The sequence below is a fragment of the Cydia strobilella genome, chromosome 2 (genome assembly GCF_947568885.1).
Source record: "Cydia strobilella chromosome 2, ilCydStro3.1, whole genome shotgun sequence".
Taxonomy (NCBI): Eukaryota; Metazoa; Arthropoda; class Insecta; order Lepidoptera; family Tortricidae; genus Cydia; species Cydia strobilella.
In genome coordinates this window covers 12,128,655-12,152,850 of record NC_086042.1, presented here as the reverse complement: position 1 = coordinate 12,152,850, position 24,196 = coordinate 12,128,655, and the positions used below count along the sequence as shown (strand labels likewise).

The window sequence follows — 24,196 nt, the reverse complement described above, 5'->3', positions numbered from 1 at the left end:
TTAAAAACTTTGCCTTACAATATCGAAAGTCGAAAGCTGTCAAATTACTGTTTCAGTTAAGATTGTTTTTTCTTCTTTTTGTGTTTATTCATTCACAAAGTAACCTCTAACTCGGACTTTTAATCACACTTTACCCGGGTATTTACTATGTGACACTCACATAGTAAATACCCGGGTAAAGTGTGATTAAAAGTCCGAGTTAGAGGTTACTTTGTGAATGAACGACTTTTTTATGTGATTTGTTCGATATGTTACATTACATTTTTATATTCTATCTTTGTCTCATGTCAACTTAGTTTTAGATTAATTAAGGTTTTTAAAAATGTTGCCACGTCCTAGTAGGGTTCATGTATGTACTTTCTAATAAAATAACCAACACCATGGTTGCAATAAACGATTATGATTATGATTAATTGTATCGCGCGAAGTGTCATAATGCGTGTATCGGAAGCTGTGCTATTAAAGATAGTATAATCAAGAACTACATATATTTTTTCCACCTCTACGAATATCAACGTCTCTTAGAAAAATATGATCATATAAGGAAATTTTTCGCCTTCTGGCTTAACATAAATAAGAAGTTGATTAACTTTGTTTTATACTTATGACATCCGCTTAGTATGACGTATTTGTCACTTCCCTTCGATGTCATTATATGCGGATTCTACTTGTAACTAGAGAACTTTCGTTGCTCTTAAAATTGCTAATAACACCACAAGTAACATTACATTCGTAAAATATATCATCTATGTAATCCATGGGCGGCGATAATCGCTTACTATCAGGTGATCCGTCTGCTCGTTTGCCTCCTTAATCATTAAAAAAAAACCTCTTTTGTGTAGAGATTGCTTAGTGTGGATAATATAAACTTAATAAGCAGACTCCGTGATCCTTAAAGGTTCGTGAGAATTCGCTGTGTAATTAAAACAAGTAACAGAAACCTTCACTGACAACTTAAAAAAGTATTCTATTTACATTAAAATTAGTTTTTTTTAATGTTTTTTTTTAACACATTTTAATTCACTTTTCAGGGCGAGATAGGTCCAAAGGGCGAAAAGGGCGACTATGGCGATATGGGCTCACCGGGCATGCTGGGCGCACCTGGGCTGCCCGGACCTCCCGGATATCCAGGCCTCAAGGGCGACAAAGGAGACAAGGGAGACTCGGTGAGATTCCTGTGCTTTTTATAGGAATAATTACTGAATTTTATGCAAAATATTTTTACTTGATTTTCCCGAACAAAAGCGGGGAAATCCTCGAATGTGTCTTATGACTTAACAGTTGCTACACTGCGCGTTTAGCTTCATATACTAACTTGAAATTTAAGCATGATTGGATTACAATTACATATTAGAGAAATTTTAAGCAAATACCTAATAAATTCCTCCCTTCCTTTAGTGAAGTTTTGAGAGGGTTCAAAGTAGATGAAATTGTATCTTAATATGCTGCTATGTTTTCTTTATTATACTTTACCAGGTTTGTGTCTGTATAGGTTTATATTTTCCGAAGTTATAACATAGCAGGCAGATGATAGTTTTCCATTATCATTATAATGGTTTAATAATGATAATGGAAAACGGAGGTTTTCCTGAGGGGCTACAGTATCGGGTTCTTTAAAAAAGGAGTGTACAAGTTTTTAAAGGGTCGGCACCGCGCGTGTAATATCTCTGGTGTTGCAAGCGTCCATAGGCTACGGTAACAGCTTACCATCAGACGGGCCGTATGCTTGTTTTTGGGATATCCATTAGATATCCATTGGTTGTTTAAGTAATATCTTATCCTCGTAAGGCCCAGTTTCCAGTTTCCCTGTTTTTAAATAAATAAATATCATTTATATCAGGTCTTACAAACCCATATTTTACCATATTACAAAAATTATAAAAACAAAAAAAGAAAATAAAAAATATAAAATAACATTGATAAAAATTCTAAATTAAAATTATACAATATTAACACTATTATTATTAACCCTACAAACATGCTTTTTATATGTATATATGTACATTAATTAATTACTTACTAAATAAATTACGAATCGACACTAGGTAAAAATCATCACTTTGTTTGGCCAGTGATGATTTGTACCCAGTGTTTAGTCATGGGGCAGTCCGCGCGTTCAGCGAACATGCTCAGGATGGTGTTGGAGCTGCCGCGCGCTCTGTTCAGCAGAGACTCTCTTCCTTCTGATGGCGTGAAAGCCATCAGTGCGCGCCTCTGCGGTTTTAATTTGAACCTTGTTGCATAGTAGATGAGGGTGACTTTCGTTTGCTTTAGAAAACAATGAAACAATAGTAGATTGTTAACCAAGGTATGAAAGGCACTCATTCCTGCCGAGGTATTTTGGCGCTCGAACGCAGTGAGAGCGCCAATAGTCCGAGGCAGAAATGATGCCTTTCACCCGAGTTAAACACTCTACTTTTCATTTCGAATACGAGGAAAGTAAAATGCATGTGTTTTTTTAAAAACATTACTAATTATATATTTTTATAGTATTTCTCTAGGGTACTTTCAATTAACAATTTAGGCAAAAGTATCCTTATTTATGGAATGGAGAGTCAAATATCAAGATGGAAATTGTATAACAAATCCATTTAAACTCAAATATCAAGTACTTATCGTAAAAAAAATGTCAAAAATCGTACTTCGAACGTAAAATGCTCTAGTGCAGACACGTATCATTTTCTGCACACGTTTTAGAACAACAATGACCCTCTTTCAGAGCATGAGAAATGAAAAAGTAATGCTACCTTATTTAGTTTTTGAAAGGTTCAAATTAGATTGAAACAGAGTGTCCATTGTAATGCACATGGGGCCTTACGAGGTTAAGCAAATCTTAAAGAGATCGTTCAAGAGGACATTCGGAATCGCGGAAATCTCAAATTTGACTTTCTAAAATATCTCGTTATCGTTTCTGTTTCATATCTAGTGGATATCTAGTTGATATCTAGATCATTGTTCGAATTGGCCCGTAAAACTGAAACAATCTGTCAATGAACTAGCTTTACAGTACATATGGTGCTACTTTTTCGCACTAGTGCGGTAATGAGCACTTTTCGCGCATATGTCGAAAGTTTAAAGGGCCATATGTATTGTAAAACGTTGTACGAGACATGTGCGAAAAGGTAATTCGCAACTCGTGTCGATTTAAAACACACACTGTGTTTTAATTTATCGCCACTCGTTTCGAATTTCCTCTTTTCCGCACTTGTATCGCAAATAACTATTAAAAATATACAACTCTTGTAATGTATAAATTATTAAAATTTCGCTGTATTGTTTCTTTTTCCGGGATGTCGGGCGCGATGCGAACGGCGGCAACATTAGAAGTACAGAAAGCTGAGGAGGCGGCAGGTAACTATTGACTCTGATTTGCCGAGGCTCGGTTTTATAAACATCCGTTGAACCATTATACATTATATTGTAACCCAAACAACATTATACAGTATTACTATGTGAGATACCAGGATAAATCAAGCTAGGAAATTGTAGAGGACGAATTTCACGCACAGAAAGGCACATAACAAATTTCAGAACCTCACTGTTTTTTTTGTGCCTTTCTGTGCGTGAAATTCGTCCTCTACAATTTCCTGGCTTGATTTATCCTGGTATCTCACTGGATGACTGAGGTGACTTGCCTTTCAAAGTATATACAACATACATAATTTGGATACATAGATACGCATCTTTATAATACCGAGCATTTTTTTTAAATAATCCATGAACTGTTAATCTTATAGCCAATGTTGAACTTGCAGGGAGACGGCACCGGCTACGAGCTGTACGGACATGAAATTGTAAGTAAAACATACCTATGATTATTGTCAAACCTCATTAGTACAAATTATAACCGCGTATATACCTACTAGGTACATCATGCGAATATAACGATAAGTTAGCTTAACTAAATAATTCTTAGATTATTTTAAACCGGGTCACTCACGTATTATTAAGTCGAATAGCTCGACATGTTTCGGTCCAATTTACGAGGACCGTCCGTCTTCTAAATTGGACCGAAACATGTCGAGCTATTCGACTTAATAATACGTGAGTGACCTGGTTTAAAATAATCTAATATGTTTTAGTCTCACGGGAGTTTTATAGTTAAATAATTCTTATTAAGAAAAATCGAAAAATTATCTCGCCAATCCGAAATATTCCAAAAAAGCGAAAAGGTGTGTTTAAAGGTCCCTTTTTATAGTTTTTCGTTAATAATTCTTAAACGGTGGCCCGTAGCAAGAAGTGTTCTATAACATAAGTAATGTACATACAATTTTCTACAAAAAAGTTTCAGTACACTTTTTCGCTAGGATCAATATTTCAAAATATATTAAAGTGGGAAAGTTACTTATAAATCTTATAATTGGTTCTAGATTATTTTTTTTAGTTTTTCGTAATTAACTCGTAAACAGTAGCCCATAGCAAAAAATAGTCTTTGACTTTTCTTTCAATGATAATGAATAGGTACGTCAAAGGAAACATCAAAGGTCAAATTAACTTTATTTCGACTTTGATTATTACAGTAATATTATTATTTCAACACGTAAATACCCTCCCCAATCTTAATAGGTTTTGTAAGAAAGACCTATTAAGCTGCTGAGGCTGGAGTTTTGTAAGAAAAACTCCAGCTTTTATAACAACAATATATTTCTTGATCACAATATTCCGTTACATTTCAACATCCAATCACCTCTCTTCACAATCGTCCTCCCTTCACCTCTGCCTGTAACCGATTTTATTACTTTAAGAAGTAATACATTTATCAATCTATATCTTTGCCTGAAGTAGGGACTCATTGTTTGTATGTCTAAGATAAAATCGTCCCCCCGTCGACACTAACTTTTGACTAGTGTATTTACCGCATACAGCGCCACCAACGTTAGCTGTCAATATCAGAATGTTTACACATCTATTTCAAACATCTAATTTTGATCTGAATCTAATGTCTGAAGCAAAAAGAGTATAAGTTTCTATAACCGGAATAATACGCAATAGCAAATGAGTCAATCGTGAACATTTGAAAGAAAGAAAGAAAGAAAATACATTTATTTGACGCCACAACATAGTACATAAAAAGAAAGGCATGCAGACAAAAAAACATTTGGACGCTAAAAAGGATCCCCACAGCATAATGCCGCGGCAAACCGTGGCGCTGGTTTTCTGTGGGGATGGCGACACGTACGCCAAGGACACACAAATAAATTAACATTGACATAAAAACACAAACATTATTAAACATAGAAAATTAAGACAAGCAAAATATTAACTACCGCCTTTTTTAAATTTAATTTGAGATTGTAAGAGTAGTGTTTATTACAAAGTTACAGAAAAAAAAAGCCAAAACTAAAACTTAAGACTAAAACTAAAACAAAAATTGCCGCGGAAATTTGTCATATCAAAACACTATTTATCTCGGACAGGGTTCTAATTTTAGGTATGTTTTGGAAGGCAGTTTTCTCCGAAGTTGTAATATAAGAATAACTTGAATGTAATATAATACCTATGTCAGTATAGGTAAAAATCTTAGCTAAAGCTACTTTTGCCTATAGTTGTTTACAATTTATAAAAATACTTTAATTTAATTACAATAACATTGCCAACTATTCTTGTTCAAAATAATTGTCTTCCACCCTCGTCGTCATGAGCAATTCCATTTCACCAAATAGAACTTTTTAAATGCAAATGCTTAGTTTTTAGATGAAAAGAAAAAAGTTGCCGTCGTCAAACATTAAAAAAACATATAACCGAATTGAACTTCTAAACTAAACTTTCTCCTTTTTCAAATTTTATATCATAAATCATAAGGCTTCCTCTCCACCAGATATGTGCAAGGATGCGTAGCGAGTGATGTGTTTGTTAATAAAAACCAATAGAATCACTACACGCTGAACGAGGAAAACAAATGAAGTGATTCTATTGGTTCAAACACATTCCTCGCTACGCATCCTCGCACATCTCCGGTGGAAACGCAGCCTAAGGGGATAGCATTCAACAAACTTCTAAGAAAAGTATAACGAGTCTGCTAACGTCATATTTGAAATTTCAAACGTGGTACGTCTTCGCGAAAGGGAGCATTAGTCACATGTTTAATACTTATAATGCTCTTTTTGTAGGTTGCAAAGCACAGCAGCAGTAATTATGTCTTCAAAAGGATGCCGATAGCCAAGCGACCCAAAGGCGGTTTTCAGTCATTTGGATTTAAGAGCTAGAATTTCGCCAACTAGATTATCATTGGCGTTCTATGGCGTTCTTGCATGAAAAGGGGTTTTCTAAAAATAGTAGATTGTGTCACAAGGGAGCAAAATGACATATTTACGGCGAGGGCGTACAATTGAATCCTAAACGAAGCGAAGGATTCTATAATATAACATAGAATCCTGAGCGTAGTGAGGTGAAAATAATTTTGCTACCATGTGACACATACTGCTTTTCACATCACCTATGAGGAAATTACATACTAACATTAGGTTTCCAAACATTATTATTTTAAGCAAAGATCGATACGGACAAAGTGCCAAAAATATGTGTACACGACCTTAGTATAGGTACATACTTCTGGCACTTTGTCCGTATCGATATTTTCAGACGTGACTGTAGTGACAAATTAAAAGTACCTACAGCTCATAATTATGTACCTAATATCTTTTTAAAAACAGCAGCAAACAACTAAAATGATACAATGAAAATCAAGTACATTATTTTTGTAGATTTTTCTGATAACAAATTAGCTCTCACCCCTTTGAACCAAATCTTCGGAAGAACACTATGAAGACTGATATCACTTATATTTATTATTATTATTAGTGTCGTTACCGGGATGCTGCTTAAAACATCTGACACAGATGAAAAGGCCTATTATTATTGATTTAAACTAAGTATTTACAAATTTATACAGAATACAGAACCGCATAATGCTTTATGAAATATTTGTACAATTTTTTTTAAATATAAACTTTTTAAATTGCATAGACAAGTATGGCTGCGTTTAAGGAGACCTAAAATGTCAAAATGAAAATTAAATTATTAAACTAAAGTTTTTTTACGTTTCTTTGTAAATATTACGCTAATTAATTTACTTAATTTAAATGATATTAATTAATTTAAAATACGTTAATTACATAATTACATTTTTTGTTTACAATTACAACAAAATATTATTTAAGTTAGAAAAATTGTATGCACGTAATCGATTATAAAGAAATTGTAATCGATTATCTGCATACTAATTTCATGTCTTTGTGTCAATATTTCATACTGGCAACAAAATGTCCTTGAACAGAAAAGTGCCACTTTGATCCCTCCTAGCAGGGAAGAAAAGTTCCCTTTTCGAATAGGTGATGTGAAAAACATTACTGGTGTGTAGAGCGTTAGCTTCATGATGGAAATATATCATAAGAGGAAGCTTTTATATTTGCTGGAATGTGTTACTTGATCGAAAACCTTGCAATTGCCATATTTGTATGAAAGTAGGTACGAGTACCCATATCCAGACAGAAGCAAATTTTGTCGAATGCGACGCAAAGACAAAACATAATGTTGTTTCAGTTCGTTAACGCTTGGTTTGTGTTACAGATGATGGGCCCGCCGGGGGCGCCGGGTCCGGCGGGGCTGCCCGGCGTGGCGGGCCCTCCTGGCATCAAGGGCGACAAGGGCGAGCCGGGCGTGCGAGGCAAGATCGTACGTATTCTATAATAGTATATCCTTCGATATCGGAACGGCCACGGTAAAATATCTGAACACGAACTTTAACTTCTTGATATTAAAAGCTTTGTTAAGATATAAGTGAACACAACAACAAACATTTGTAGTGTAGGTTTTGCTTTGGTAAAAGATCTCTTTCGAAATGTGAAATGTCTCAATTATACAATCATCTGCCAACCTCCTATAAGAGCGCCTATCATGTCTGTAATACATAATTGTAATAAACCACAATTTACCTAATGTTCACATCATCATTGACCACGTCGAAAGTTAATACATATTGGTTTGCGGAAAACGTGAAGTCAAAAATTATTCAGTTTTTATTTTATTTTATGAAATAGGAGGCAAACGAGCAGACGGATCACCTGATGGTCATCAGTTTAGAATTTTAGTTAGACTTTTATGGACTATCATACCTACCATACAAGTTAGTCATTAATGTCATTATTGTGTAACTTTTCGCCGAAAATTAATACTTAAGTAGTGATTTTCTGAACTTTTAGTCTCAATTGTTTTATCCGCAATTTTATGTTTTTATCTTATAGGGGGACAGAGGGGAAAAAGGTGACGCGGGACCGATGGGATTACCGGTATGTATTAACTTATGCTAACTATCAAATATATTAATAATTAACCTCAATATATTTCTAGCAATATTATTATATATTTTATCAATTCATTTAATATTACGACGGTTATTATACGATTTCCCAGGCTGAACTAGATTATTAGTGTTCAAATGATAATAAATTAGGGATGGTACAGTCAGCATCAATAGTAGCGGATAAAACAACGCGCCAGAAGTATCTGCCACCCTGGAATGCTTTTAAAATTAGATATAAATCTCTATAGTTCGCGTCAAAAATATCTGTTACAGTCTGCTTGTTCTATCCTACACGATCTTTTTGTTTAACTGTTAGAGATTCAGATTACGAGAAGAGAGAAGAGAAGCGGATCAGATTACGCGTCTAATGTATCTACAGACGCGTAATCTGATCCGCTTCGTTTGATGCTGACTGTACCCCACAAGAACATAACATTTTGCTGTATCTACTAACATTTAGTACCAACTATCCACTGTTTTTAAATGCGTCATTGACATTCTATAATACGGGTGTATGTACGAAATAAGACGCTGATTCGTTAGAAAATAAGATTAAACTACATAAAAGTTTATAAATGTAATGTGACTTTCATATTTATCCATATTTTTTTGTTTTCTAGGGTCCAGTTGGTCTACCAGGCGAGCCAGGCGAGCCAGGCCGGACAGGCGACTTAGGCCCTAGAGTAAGTTTAATATACTCAACTAGTATCTTAATAAATAAACCACTAACACAACTCACTCGTTTGCACTAAATATAATTAATTGTTGGGAAATGGATTGCAACGGCAGCATGTTTAGTTTATCACTGTGAAGCAAATAGGAACGCTAGGAACTAGATAATTATTCCCCTCTTTATCAAGTTTCAATCATTTTACTGATATGGTTTTTGAACTAAGCTCATCAAAGGAATTTATACAGTAGGTATTATTTCCAAAACAGTTATATTATTTCGTTCATTAAAAACCGGTTATCCGATGGAACGCAAACTAAAAAACTACGTTCTCTACTAACCGGAAAGAAGAGGGAACGGAATTGTATGTATCGCGGGGAACGATATAATACCGGTTATTAATTACTACACATTACTTGGTTCAGTAGTTTCGGAGAAAATGAGCTGTGACAGACGGACAGCCAGACGCAAGAGTGATCCTATAAGGGTTCCGTGTTTTTCCATTTGAGGTACGGAACCCTAAAAACTGGGTTTATTACTAATAAATGACTTTCGAGACTCAAAGAACATAGCTTCCTATTTTAGCTTCACAGGAAGTAAAGATATTTTGATACCAATAACTCGGTCTGACGCTTACCCAACATTAGCACCTGGCCTTAGTAACTATGACTATGGCCGAACGGTCGTTACTGTGACATAATTCCGTTCGACTAGCATAAATAAATAGACGCGCCAATGGCTGTTTGGTACTGTTGGGTTGCGCGCCGTAGTGTGGCTTGGTACTAACCCGGGGGTATGGCACACTACAGGAGAACCGGTGGCCACCAGACTTCACCTTCACGTAGTGATGCCGCGTCGCTCCACCCGCGCGCCGCTTCTCCGTTGGGGCTCGTCACTCACGCCGCTGTGAATTGTAATATTTGTACGTACGTTGTATTTAGTTTTAAGCTAGATGTAAGCGACGTTACCAAATTTAGCGTAAGTGTTACAGACCTGTGTAAAAGATAATATTTTTGACATTGTGCCATGCGTTACACATCGAGCTAGGTTTAGGTTCCGGAAACAATGCATTAGAAACAACTTCATCTTCAGTTAAGCCTTGAATCTTAATAATTATTTTAGCAGTTTTATAGTTTGTACTTACTAACAGTACTAACACTCAAAGAAGATTCAAACGAATTAGGAAGGAGTGTTCAAATCAATATTTAATTTTTATGAGATGAGTTTCCGGATAATCACGCCACATTGTGACACTGAATACCATTGAGCTTTATTCGTGATTTACACCTTGAAGTTTTTAATTATACATATAACAAAGAATAACGGTGGCAATCAAACAGACAGGATCATTATGGCAAACAAAAGCAAATGTTAACAGTAATAATTCAATACTTCTTTTTTTTTCATTTGAGTCCCCAGATAGCAGCAATTCAGCATACATTAGCGCAGCAGGTAACAAGCGCTATTTTACTGTTTATTACATTGTTAAAAATTATCTTCGATTTTGCACATGTTCAGTGCTCCGACCAACCAACCATCAGATCGAGGTACATATTTATAAATCGTGAAATAATTTATTCTACTCTCTAAATATTTAACCTTATCTATATCTTGATTTTGGCTGTACACTTGCACCAATGTCAATTACTAACAAGTGGTATTTTCATATGAATTGGCGCTGGTGTGAGTCAAGCAACTTTCATGTCTATAAAAATTCATTTCCTCTGTTTGTTTTGTCTCGTTATTAAAGTTATTAAGATAAGTAGGTAATCAACATACCTTATACCAAACAATTGTGTACATAGTTAACAATCAGAGCGACTATTTTTAAAGTATGAAATATTTTTTGTATATAGAGGAAATGAAACGGTTTCTACCGTACTTATCTCTTAATACCTCACTAAGCTGCACTGCGCATGACTTCAAAGTGTCAACTCTGCCTCGCTTAGCAAAAGCACTAATAACTTGTTTAACTACACAAAATGGTAGACAATGCAACCAGTTTGAAAATGTATCTACTACACATATGTTAACTGCGGCAGAAGTAGGCACACTGCAAATCGTGTCGCTTTGTATACATTATTAGTTTCAAATAGATACGCAATGCGCACTGTAAAATATGTAGTAAGTAGGTACGCTACTTACTACATACATATTTTACTATTAATGTTACAAGTTACAAGCATTTGATACCTTTTTCTAATAACACCATAATTCTTGACTTGTGACGTTCGTTTCAGTTACCCACGTCACGTCACTTAATTTGCCATTACATCCATTGAATACCTATACATTTAAATGTACTACTACATGTGGCCTAATTAATTTCCAATAGCGAAACACATACATATTGTCATAGTATCCCGACAATGGTCACTAAGGATAAAAACGATTTTAATAGGACTAATAGTGCAATGTGCGCCATCTGTGTAGATATAGTCATTATCAGGGCTCGGATACCGTTTTATGTTTTTAGAATAGAATAGAATAGAATATTTATTTGCTTGAATACGTAACAATCAGATCTTATAAAATAGTTAGATACAGTATTCAGTCGACACAACATCAACATGCAAAATATTTACATAATGGTACATTAAGGTACATTTACTAATTACTAACATGCAATCATTAAAACACTATCATAATAAAACAATGTCAATAAAATTAAATTGAAAAAAAAAAATGAAAGAATTATGGTACATTAGTCAAAAGTAAAATAAAATAAAATAAATTACATATTTTCAAACCGATTTCGTTAATTCACCCGGGAATGATAAATTTAAGAATGATTTCATTTCCGTTTGCTGTTACTGGTTAAAGAACTGTTCAATTGAGTTACCAGTTAACGCCATATTTGGCGTTTAGCTTATGAAACTAAATTAACCGGTTAAATTTAAATGAGTGTGAAAGGAATAGTGTGACCATACCGATATTATATCGTTCCTCGCGAACCATAAAATTTCGTTCTCTCACCGGTAACGAGAAACGTTTTAATTAATTAACGTTCTTCGTTCGTTCGGAAAGACCAACCTTTTACTTCCCCTTACCAAATTATTCAACAACATCATAAAAACAGGAAAATTACCCCAAAAGCTGCTTCATTCTCATATGATACTCTTGTATAAGAAAGGCGATAAGTTCGACATAGGCAACTATCGCCCCATCAGTCTGGTTTCTCATATTTACAAAATATTTATTAAAGTTATCGAATGTCGTATTGCTGGGCAGCTCGACCGACATCAACCCCCCGAACAGGCAGGCTTTCGTCCCGGATTTTCCACCACCGACCACCTCCACACACTCAACCAAATCATTGAAAAGTATAATGAATTTAAGATCCCCCTGTATTTAGCATTTGTTGATTACAGGAAAGCATTTGATAGCTTAACCCATTCTGCCATAGTAACCGCACTCATAAATCAAAACATTAATCCTACCTATATAAACCTAATCAAAAATATATACAGTAATAGCACCGCCGATATAAAACTTCAGTACTCCGGTCCGTCGTTCCCTATACAACGAGGTGTTAAACAGGGTGATCCGCTGTCTCCTAAACTATTCACAAGCACCCTCGAAGAAGTTTTTAAGAGCCTGGCGGTTTCCTGGGGGGCTGAGGGAATAGTCGTCGGTGATAGGAGGCTATCTAATCTTCGATTCGCCGACGACATTGTTCTCTTTGCCCCTTTTGCAGCAGAACTACAGAAAATGCTCCAAGATCTGAGCAACGCAAGCCTTCAGGTCGGACTTCAAATGAACCGCGCAAAGACAAAGGTGATGACCAATAGCAAGACACGAGATAGTGTCGAGGTAGATGGGCAGATCATACATTATGTTGACGAGTACATCTACTTGGGCCAGCTAGTTTCTTTCAGTAACAGGCAAGACAAGGAAGTTGAGCGCCGTGTTCAAAATGCCTGGAAGAGCTACTGGTCTATGAAAGAGCTAATGAAGGGTAACCTTCCATTGTCACTGAAGCGCAAACTCGTTGACATGTGTGTTCTGCCTGTTCTAACCTACGGCGCCCAAACTTGGTCACTCACAGAGATCCAGAAGTCCAAACTGAAGGTTTGCCAACGCGCTATGGAGCGCACCATTCTAGGTGTTAAACTAGCTGATCGCATAAGAAACACCACGCTGCGCTCAAAAACCGGCATCGCTGACGTAGGCGAGAAAACCGCTAGGCTCAAATGGGACTGGGCCGGTCACGTCCACCGCATGCATCCGGAGAGGTGGGCTAGCTTAGCAACCAAGTGGATGCCGGTAGAGGGGCGTGGACGGGGCAGGCCCAAACGGAGATGGCGGGATGACCTGGACAGCTTCCTGAACAACTGGCCGGAGGAAACACCAAATCGGGAGTCGTGGAAATCAAGGGGAGAGGCCTTTGCCCAGCAGTGGGACACTTAGTAGGCTTAAAAAAAAAAAAAAACGTTCTATAAATTAAGGTCCGGTTTATAATGAACGAAATGTTTAAAAGGTTTTAAGATATTATCAGGTTCCGAGCCATGTGTATTTTTATTAATAAAATACATAATATATACGCAGAGATAATTAATGTTACAAGCATTTAAATAAGTGAAACTCAGCCAACAGAAATTATAGTAGTTTAGGTAATTATTCATCATATCTTCTCATTATAATATTGTAACTATTCTATTTACCTATCTTTTAATATCCTTTACATGTGCTATCTAAGTATGTATCATATGTATGATAATAGTTCGCCCATGTAGCGGACAATCTGTTGTAAGGTGTGATTGTGGACGTTGTGAGGCATTTGCCGTGTATGGTGTGTAACAATAGGTACTTAGTAAGCAAAGCGTCCCCGCGCCCCGCAGCTGCCGCCGCTTAGTACCCACTTGGTACTTCAAATATATTTACATACAATGGACAATTGGACAAAATTAAGAGGATCATTTTTTAACGAAAAATGAAACCATCATGAAACCTACGAACCTTGCTCCTATTTCAAATCATCAAGATTGATTGTCTGATTTAAGTACGTAAATATTGGTTTAAAATACTGGCTTTAGCAGCCGCGGCGGCAGCAGCTCGGCGACGGCGTGCGGCCGCATATACCCGGGTGTTACCGTCCCGAGGGGCCGGCGCCCCGCGACCCGCGTCCTCGCGCACGGCGTGCGCCGCGCTCCTCAACTCTCCTAATGTTATGTACTTTAATGTTGACTTGTACGTATTCACCTTTATCTATTTATCGAGCATTTTCCTATTATATTCCATTGCCATTTTGTATGTTGTTGTAATAACAAATAATTATAGCTAATGACGAAATGTACAAATCATATCTATTAGTTGTTAAGGATAAGCGCATACATATGGAGCACTCTGCTCGCCGCTCGAGGTTTCCTACCTCTAATCTAAGTGTATATCTTCTAAAGTTCTTCATATAAATACTCCTTCCTATCTCTCTGTATACTCTACTCTTAAATAGGAGTACCTCCTAATCTATAAGCCTATTCTTAAGGATTTAGTTTTTTTATGAGAATCGAAAGTTGTCATTTGTACCATACGTCACGAGAGCATAAGAATATTGTTGTTTACAAATTATTTTGAGGAAAATAAATATTTGCATGCTATGCATACCAGTCTTTCTCTTCTGCCTTCCATCCTGATTGTGAATGAGCTACCAGCCGGCTATCTCTGGCGACCTTCGATCCGTCGCATGCCGCTGTAACTGCACCCACGCCTGATCGCCATGAGAGAAGCGTTGATTTGACCGGTGCGTTGTTCCGCAGGGCCCTCCTGGACTCGACGGCATGAAGGTGAGTATCCCGACGATTCATTACACGCTCCTCCGCTACATACATTCAACAGCATTCACCTCACTCATTTGTGAATAACAGCCCTGAAACAAAACAAGCTTTAGTTATATCGCTGAGTCATTCATTGCCTTATTCTTTGTAAGCGCTTGGTTGTTAAGAGGAGCGCGCGTGTAAGTGACGAGTGCTTGTCCTGTGCAGGGCGCGCAGGGCGAGCCGGGCAGCAAGGGAGAACGCGGTGACCCGGGGCTACCGGTACGTGTAGAAGCTGTTTCCGCAAAATACTTGCTTCGCATCCCTAATAGTGAACTAACAACACTGATCGACTAATACACTGATGTGCACTTAACAATTTTCAGGGTACGGATGGCATTCCAGGACAAGAGGTTAGTTGGAGGGTTTGTAGTGGTGTGATGTAGTGTGCGTATGTAGCGCTAACATGTTGTTTCGCTCGCAGGGCCCGAAGGGCGACAAAGGATATAAAGGAGAACCCGTAAGTGTAGGAACGAATCTTGGCCTTCCACAATTTTCTGTTTCCTGCATCCACTGTTTCGGATTTTCATCGACACGTCTCTAATTTTCCGAGTTAAAATCTCATTTGCATGGCTTCACTAACACGATGTGCATCAATACAACGTAATATATAGAGACCTCGTTCAAGTGGTTCTCGGTTTCGTTTCTGCTTAAACAGAATCGAAAACGCAGCCAGTGCCTGGGGTTCGGCCCGGCTCTTGACTATATGAAAGCAAGGCAGTCGTATTAATGCCCAATGAGAGAGACGACGTGTTTTTGTATGATGTTATTGTATCAATCGGCTGCCCTGCATGCATGAGGGTCGAGCGCCGGTGGCGAGGTCGCAAGTGGAACAGCGTAGTGTAACGCAGTATTGTTGCGCAGGGTCCAGCTGGAAAGCGCGGGCGGAAAGGAGACAAAGGTGATAAGGGCGAGCAAGGCGTGCCAGGACTGGATGCGCCGTGCCCGCTTGGCCCCGACGGTCTACCATTACCAGGATGCGGATGGCGGCCCGCTAAGGTAAACCACGCTCACACAACTCTGTTCCTACTGTGTGCCATTAGGTACTATTAATACTAATTATAGTAGTGTACTTAACCTAGTAGTTTTTGATTAGGTATTACTAAAGTAAGTAATTAATTATGAGTGGAATCCGTTCACGCTAAAACAAATAAAAACATATAAAACATTCTAATTACATGGTTACAAATGTTACAGATAATGCACCTGCAACCATGCCTAACTAGGGGGTTCCATATTTTTGCAGAATTGCAAAAGTTTTTATGATTTAAATAATTTGGGTAGGTGTTTTTGGCCGCATAATTTTAGGGATCTTGGTGTCTAATTTAAATTGCTTTAACTTAGCTTGGTGGATGAATAATAATAACACTTGTTTGTGTGTAAGTCTAAATTTTAACAAGAATAAAAACAACTTACTCTTGTTTTGCCGCCGACTAAAGCCTGATCAGGAATATAACGCGCCATGTTGTGGAATTTTACTGAAACGATTTTTTTCATACTATACTGAACTGTCACCATGTGTGAACCATTTATGTGTGAACTCTGTCACCATGTATAACTATACTGAACATCACCATACATGAGAATAACAGCGCCCTCTAGACAATGATCATAATATATATTACTGGTCTGACTTTACATAAAGATTCCTCTGTTACCTATAATGCTGCAATAGGTTGCTCAGTATAAAAGCTATTTCAATGACAAACAAAATGTTTTACCTATGCAAAACACACCCGGTTACATAAAATGGAAAAACATTTTCAAATTTATTCTTTGTAATTTCCTCATGAAGTTTGGAAAATAAAAGATCATTTTAAGACAAATATTAGTCATCAAAGTAGGGACACGTCATCAGTGCTATTGAATAGAGAGAAGTTTCCTGCATGTGACTTTATTGACCTTGTATTATAATTATTAATTACATAAGTAGGTACTTAATTTACAACATGTGGGTTTTATCCAAGTAAGATACTTACCTACTTATCTCAATTAATAGTTACCTACCAAGAAACAAAATTTTTACATAACATATTTTTTTAGTGGCAGCGTTTGTGGAAATAAGTTATCAATAATCTTTCTATCTAATTCGAATTTTCCACTCATTTACTCTAAGGTTAGCTGGAAGAGATCCCTTATAGGGATAAGCTCGCCTTTGTACCTAAATTTATATGAATTTCATGTCAATATTTTTTTTGTACTTACAATAAAGTGATTTACTACTACTACTACTAATAATCTTTGTTATATGTAGCACCGCATGCAGTTAGAGCATAACAATAATTGTGTAGTGGGTAGTTGAGTGCATGTGTGATGTGGCAGGAGTCCGCGGCGGCGCTACCTCGGGAGCCAGGCGAAGAGGGCGCGGGAGGGGGAGGGCCGGGGGGCGTAGGGGAAGAGTCAGAGGAAGATCCCGGCGAAGAGTACGATGCGCGCGAGGATGAGCTTGACGCGCCCCGCGATTACGATGACTACACCGACAACGCAAACCTCGCCCTGCACCATGACTGAACCCTACCTTAACCACTCCCTCATCTAACATCCGATTTTACCTTGGACTCAAATCGATCCTTTTTTTTAGATACCTATACTTTTATATTTTCCTCATTGTGATTATCTCTCGCTGCGCTTGAGCGTATGCGGTGCGTAATAAATTAAATGAGGTAGGCCAGGAGTATTAAAAATATATGTCCCTCGTCCGGGGCCATCCGAATTGTCTGACGCTGTCCCCAGTCTCCATTTTGATTCAAGTCTCGCCTCGGGTTCCTCAAGGTCGGATGTGAAAAAGTCCACATTGACACTTGTTTGCCATATTTCTTGAACGATGTGGGTGGGTGGTGTTGTTACACCATCCTTTTTAGGGTTCCGTAACCAAAGGGTAAAAACGGGACCCTATTGCTAAGACTCCGCTGTCCGTCTGTCTGTCTGTCACCAGGCTGTATCTCATGAACCGTGATACCTAGACAGTTGAAATTTTCACAGATGATGTATTTCTGTTGCCGCTATAACAAAAAATACTAAAAAAGTACGGAACCCTCGGTGCGCGAGTCCGACTCGCACTTGCCCGGTTTTTTTATATTGCAAGGCCTTTGTTACAAGCTTTTATTACACTTGCAATGTATATTTGATAGGATTTTGATACTCCTAATCTTGCAAGTTAATTTTGACCCTCTTCCCGACTTCCAATAAAGCTATAAATCTGCATACATAATGTAAGTCGGGTGACAATGCAATAGGTAATAATGCAATAGGTAATGGTACCATCGGGCTGATCTGATGATGGAGACAGGAGGTGGCCAAATAGGAACTCTGTGATAAAACAACGCAACCTAATTGTGTTTGGGGTTTTTAGAATTGTCTCGATGAGTACTTACTAGCTGCCTGTGTAAAGAAAAGTACAGTCAGCGATAAAAACTTGTACCAAAATTATTATTATTATTTTACTTACCTTTTCATATTATTCTGGATTTAGTGAAATTTAAAAAAAAATAGTACATTTCGATGCTAGTGCGGAAAGTATGTCATTACTTCACGAGTACCGAGATATTCACGAGCCGTAGGCGAATGGCAAGACTCGAGACGAGTGAAAAATGACATTTCCGCACGTGTATCGAACGACGTTTTTCAATACAGTTGCGAAAAATAAGAAAAGCAACAAGTAAGGAATGGAATTCGAAACTTTTATATTATTAATTCTGTGATATCATTGACATTGACATTATCATAGAGTAACTTATACTAGAGCGGTACTGTCATAGTAAATTTTGTAACCCCAGTAAATTCACTGCCATCTGTCGACACACTTTAAAACTAAAAATAAATATTTATAAAAATACGATAAAATGTATTTAAATATGGATAAATGATTTTTTTATTTGCATTAATTATTTTTATATGATTTTGACCCATGTTCTTTCACTGGTATGCGTTAAAATTATAAATAACAAACGAAACAGTCAACGCCCTCTATACGAGTGTAGGCCAAAACTAGTGGCGCCATCTGATCGAGAATCAAATTTTCGTGATTTTCGAGGCACGGTTTTTCCTCAGACTGTATCCATCTATTACGGAGTTATATCAATCTTTGACATTATGAAGAGGTGTTTTTCTAGCATTTATTCGACTAGAATAGATTTTTATTGAACCCACTTCAATGAAAGTTTTTTTTTTCAATTGCATGTTCTATAAGACAAAAACAATTGTAAATATTAAAACATTGTACTATTATTACCTAACTATCATTATTTACGATTATTTGTGTATCGTATATTTATAAAAACAATATCGAATGTTGCCTTTTGCAGTAAGAAAATACGCCTCTTCTTTGACAGGCGTTCCGTTACATTCAGACAACTTATTAAGAACGATTTTTCAACATAAAAAAATAAACGTGTTATAATACTTATAATAATGAAGAGGTAAGTAATTAAATATGAAATATGCATATTTTTCGTATTCTTACATTAACAGTAGGTTTTTATGTTGATTACGACGTTTAAAGGAAACTAATATTAACACTCATCAATAGTCATGAAATGGAACAAGTAAAAATTTAAAAAAATTGGAAAAGTAAAAAGCACTAGTTCGCGAAAACCAACTTTCCGCACGCTAAACAGCCACGAAAAGTAGCACTTTTTGAGCAACTGTATTAAAAAAAGTATTCTTTATCTTTCTAAAACGACGGTACTTATGCAGAACTGCTGAGATTCGACTGTTTGATTTCTTCTAATTCAACTAAGTACAGTCGCCTTCAGATATATAGGAGCGGCCGAGGTGCTCAAAAATAACTGAACACGCACTCTAGCGCCTTGGCAATACAGGCGATTAGCCATGCCATTTTTGTCGTATGATCACATCACAACCGATATTGTGGAATTCGAGTAGAGATTTATTTTATAAAGATAATAGAAATGTTTATTTTGCGTGAGTATTGAAATAATAAGAGTGAAACCGGGTAAGGTGGAGATTTTTTATACCTACCTAATGGTATATAGGATAAACCAACACCTCTGACCCTATTTTTACCCGATTACCTACGACATTTACGCCCGAGTATGTGGGTGGGCGCCTAAGGGCGGGTATTAATGTTTGTGTCTTTACTGGTTGTCGGGGCTTCTAACCTCCGTGGCGATCTGACATAGACCGACTGACTGACTGGCTGACTAACATACATATTATTTGGAATATTGAAACGACCGACATCTAAATTCAAAATTAGACATGACAGCCAACAAGACCAGTTGACGACTAGTTCTCGACAGATAGCGGACGACGACAGACGCTACATGGTCCATGTCAGGTCGTGTCAGGCCGTGTCAGGCCGGGTCTGACCTTGTCGAGTCAAGTCAAGCCATGTCAGGCCGTGTCAAGTCGTCAGGCCGTGTCAGGCCGGGTCAGACCACGTTGAGCCATGTCAGGCCGGGTCTGACCGCCGCCAAGAGAAACGCTACGGTGCCCTGTTCACTTGCATGATAGTCAGAGCCATTCACATAGAGCTCGCGAGCGACCTGAAAACGACGAGCGCTCTAATGGCTCTGCGACGTTTTATCGCCAGACGTGGATGCCCGAAAACAATATGGAGCGACAATGCGACCACCTTCAGGGGAGCTGACCGCGAACTCACGCAAGCCGTACGAGCCATCGACCGAGACTAGTTTACCCGCTTCAGTAGCCCTCGGCAGATAGAATGGAGATTTATTGCTCCTGTAGCTCCGCACATGGGAGGCTGCTGGGAGCGAATGGTTAGAGCCGTGAAGACTGCGCTGAAAGCCACCCTCAATACCAGTATCCCCAGGGAGGACACCCTCACCACTCTGCTGGCTGAGGCGGAAGCAATCGTGAACGGCAGGCCGCTTACCTACGTCCCCCTAGATCACAATGACGACTTACCACTTACGCCTAATGACTTCCTAATGCCGATGACAGACCGGACAGGAATGATCGCAACTTCCGGAACCTTCAACGACGGGGACCTCCTGCGACGGTCGTGGCGAGAGTCTCAGTGGAACCGCTGGGTGAAGGAGTATTTACCCACCTTGACAAGGCGCGAAAAGTGTTACCAGTCCTCAACTCCCCTCGCTGAAGGTGACATAGTCGTCATAGCCGACAGCCAGTCACCTCGCAGCCTGTGGCCGCGAGGAAGAGTTGTGAAGACTTACCCAGGACGTGACGGACAGGTCCGAGTGGCAGACGTCCAGACCGGTCATGGATTGTACCAGCGACCGGTGACTAAACTATGTAGACTTGACATGAGACCGACGCAGGATTGAACTGATTGCCCTGACTGACTTAAGCGACGACTTAACCTGGCTTTATTTGACTCGACAAGGTCAGACCTGGCCTGACACGGCCTAACTTGACACAGCCCGACTCGACTAAGTCACGGTGGTGGGAGGCCCCTCTGCCCTTGAGTATTTGCAGACGTCCAATACTGGAGGTGGGGATGTCGGGGCTTCTAACCTCCGTGGCGACCTGACAAAGACCGACTGAATGACTGGCTGACTAGCATACATATTATTTGGAATATTGGAACGACCGACATCTAAATCCAAAATTAGACATGACAGCCAACAAGACCAGTTGACGACTACCTATAGTTCTCGACAGATAGCGGACGACGACAGACGCTACATAGTACAATCGGATTAAGTCTCACCTCGAAATCCTTCCAAAGTTATGAAATTTGGTATGTATGTTAATTAAAGGTCTCTTTTTCATGTCCACACTATTTCACATTTGGGGACCTCGAGGAATCGCAGCCATCTTGGAAAATGTGTACCATCCTGGAGAAATTTGCGTTTTACTCTAAATATACGTTCTCTATGAAAATATGGTGTAAGGCAACATTAAAGCTTATTAAATTCTACACAAAAAAGTCCTAGATAAATTTGCGGAAAAAATACATCTTGTTATAGAAAATAATAGCTGAATCCAGATTTAGCGCTTATACCCTTTCATGGGATATTCTCTTAATATGAAACTTGGAGGAATATGAATTCCACTTTTGTCTATACATTTGTACACGTTCTACTCCAATATCAACATTTTACTCGACTGCGACTTAAACAAAAAGTAGGGTTATGGGTTTAAATACTGAAAATCAGTACACCCTGTAGCTCAGGATAATGGACGGATTTTTTAAAACGACATATCGGTAGATTCCTCTTGCCCTTCACAACCTGTTTACACCTGTTTTATTAAAGAAATGTCAATACAGCTGCCTTAAAGGACGCCGAATAGTAAATCATATTTTTACTTCTAGCGCCTAAACTATTGAGTGGATTTCAATAAAATAGACATCAGTAGACCCATAATTAGTACAAGAGTGCTATGCAATACAAATTTACTAAAATAAATGGAGGAAAAATGTGTAAAGCTTAAAAATGTGACTATAAAAACAGATTATAGGTCTTAAATGGGGTTTAAACAATAGTGACAGTAATGAAATTTGACACCTACAATTTCAGGGATCCCTGTTAGCGTGTCATAAAATTGGAGCTTCAGGGGCCACGGGGATCAAACGCCATCTTGAAAAGTATGAGTCTTTTTTGGTTTTTCTTTTTTTCTCGGAATATCTGGGTTTAATGTGAATAATGTGTATGGCGAAACGAAACCTTATTAAATTCCACACTAAAAAGTTATACAGCACCATGTCCCAAAAACGAAGCCTTTTTCTAGAAATAGGACTTACAAGTTACAAGGGAAGCTTACAAGTTTCCACACATGTTTTTTTTCGTAGTTGGGTAGATAATGTTTTTGTGTTCCAAAAATTGGTAAAAAAATTATACAAGTATTTTTTTCTGAACCGTCTTAAAATAAAATTTAAGTAGGAGATGATTAAGTATAACCTTTTGACTTCTGAGCCATATTTCTAGAAGAAAGCTCCATTTTAGGGACATGGTGTTTTATACCTTTTTTGTGTAGAACTTAATAAGCTTTTGTTTCGCTATTCAATTTCAATTCAATTAATTTATTTCAGAATAAAAAATTCCATATACAATTACATTTAAAAAAAATAAAATAAAAGGTACAATACAAAACTTACATAAGTATGCTATTAACTAGTTATTAAGTGTCAGAATTTTTTTTTTGTTATATTCGTCATATAAGTTTAATAAATAATTATTATAAACCCAAATTTAAAACTATCAACTAACCTAAGACCCGTTCCGTGGCATGCCTGGTCCAAAAGTCCCCATCACACTCGCAGCGTTGCCGCGCTGTATGGCAATGGAGACTTGTTGGACAAGCCAAGACCCAGATCGGGGATCGCTCCCCCTCTCTCTCTCATTACATTTACATTTAAAATAAAATACTATACACAGTATTCACATTAAACCCAGATATTCCGAGAAAAACAGAAAAACCAAAAAAGACTTATACTTTTTAACCGACTTCAAGATTTCAAAAGGAGGTTATCAATTCGGTTGTATGTTTTTTTTGTTTTTTTTTTTTTTTTTTAATGTTTGTTACTCCATAACTCCGTCATTTCTGGACCGATTTTGAAAATTCTTTTTTTGATTGTAAGTATATACATACAGATTGGTCCCGTTTTTGTCAAAACGCAGTTCTGATGATGGGATCCATGAGGAATCGAGGGAACTCCTCAAATGTGAAATGCATACATATTGTGATTTTTGTATTTTCATCTACAAATCCAGCATTTACATTTAAAAAAGTGACATTTGATTAAGTGGAACTGCTGATGATGATCAGAATGGAACTCTTCAATGACACATAGTTCACGTTTGGCGATTTGTTCTCTTCCTTATGGACCCAAACCCGGACTCGGACCCGGACCCGGGTCTGGACATGGACCCCAACTCGGATCCGGACCCGGACCGAACTCTGACCCAAACTTGGACCCGGACAGCCGGACACGGACCCGGACTCGGATCCGGACCCAGACCCGGACCCGGAAATGCTACTAGAAAAGTGGGTTAGGTTAGGTTAGAACTGTGACCCTTACAGAAACGAAATGCTATCAGAAAAGTAGGTTAGGTTAAGTTAGGTTAGAACTGCGACCCTTACAAAAACGAAATGCTACTAGAAAAGTGGGTGGTTTTACCACCTTTTCTACATTATTAGGCAATATTATAATAATTAGGCAATTAGGAAAAATTAGTCAAAAGATGGATTAGGGTAATTAGGCAAAATATGCTGTCTATTTCATTTCATTGTCTGGAATCTAAGAGTGCACCATCAACAATAAGTAAACTTTCAGCGGCATCCCCCATTGAAGTCGGTTTTTTTTTTCTTAAAAATTATCAAGATGGCGTTTGATCCGCGTGGTCCCCGAAGCTCCAATTTTATGACACGCAAACAGGGATCCCTGAAATTGTAGGTGTCAAATTTAATTACTGTCACTATTGTTTAAACCCCATTTAAGACCTAAAATCTGTTTTTGCAGTC

The 24,196-nt window shown here is 37.9% G+C and overlaps 1 protein-coding gene and 1 pseudogene across 1 annotated transcript in view; both read left to right on the top strand.

Annotated features, from left to right (window-relative positions):
* LOC134752358 (collagen alpha chain CG42342) overlaps positions 1-17,296 on the top strand; it is a 273,495-nt gene extending 256,199 nt beyond the window's left edge. The window contains exons 11-22 of the mRNA XM_063688041.1: positions 1,032-1,166; positions 3,325-3,351; positions 3,756-3,794; positions 7,570-7,674; positions 8,244-8,288; positions 8,923-8,985; positions 14,729-14,755; positions 14,954-15,007; positions 15,112-15,138; positions 15,210-15,245; positions 15,650-15,784; positions 17,108-17,296. Coding sequence (XP_063544111.1) covers positions 1,032-1,166; positions 3,325-3,351; positions 3,756-3,794; positions 7,570-7,674; positions 8,244-8,288; positions 8,923-8,985; positions 14,729-14,755; positions 14,954-15,007; positions 15,112-15,138; positions 15,210-15,245; positions 15,650-15,784; positions 17,108-17,296 — 882 coding nt within the window. The remainder of the gene's footprint in view (positions 1-1,031; positions 1,167-3,324; positions 3,352-3,755; positions 3,795-7,569; positions 7,675-8,243; positions 8,289-8,922; positions 8,986-14,728; positions 14,756-14,953; positions 15,008-15,111; positions 15,139-15,209; positions 15,246-15,649; positions 15,785-17,107) is intronic.
* A 2,774-nt stretch (positions 17,297-20,070) lies between these two features.
* LOC134749477 (uncharacterized) lies at positions 20,071-21,054 on the top strand (annotated as a pseudogene).
* Positions 21,055-24,196: the final 3,142 nt, after the last annotated feature.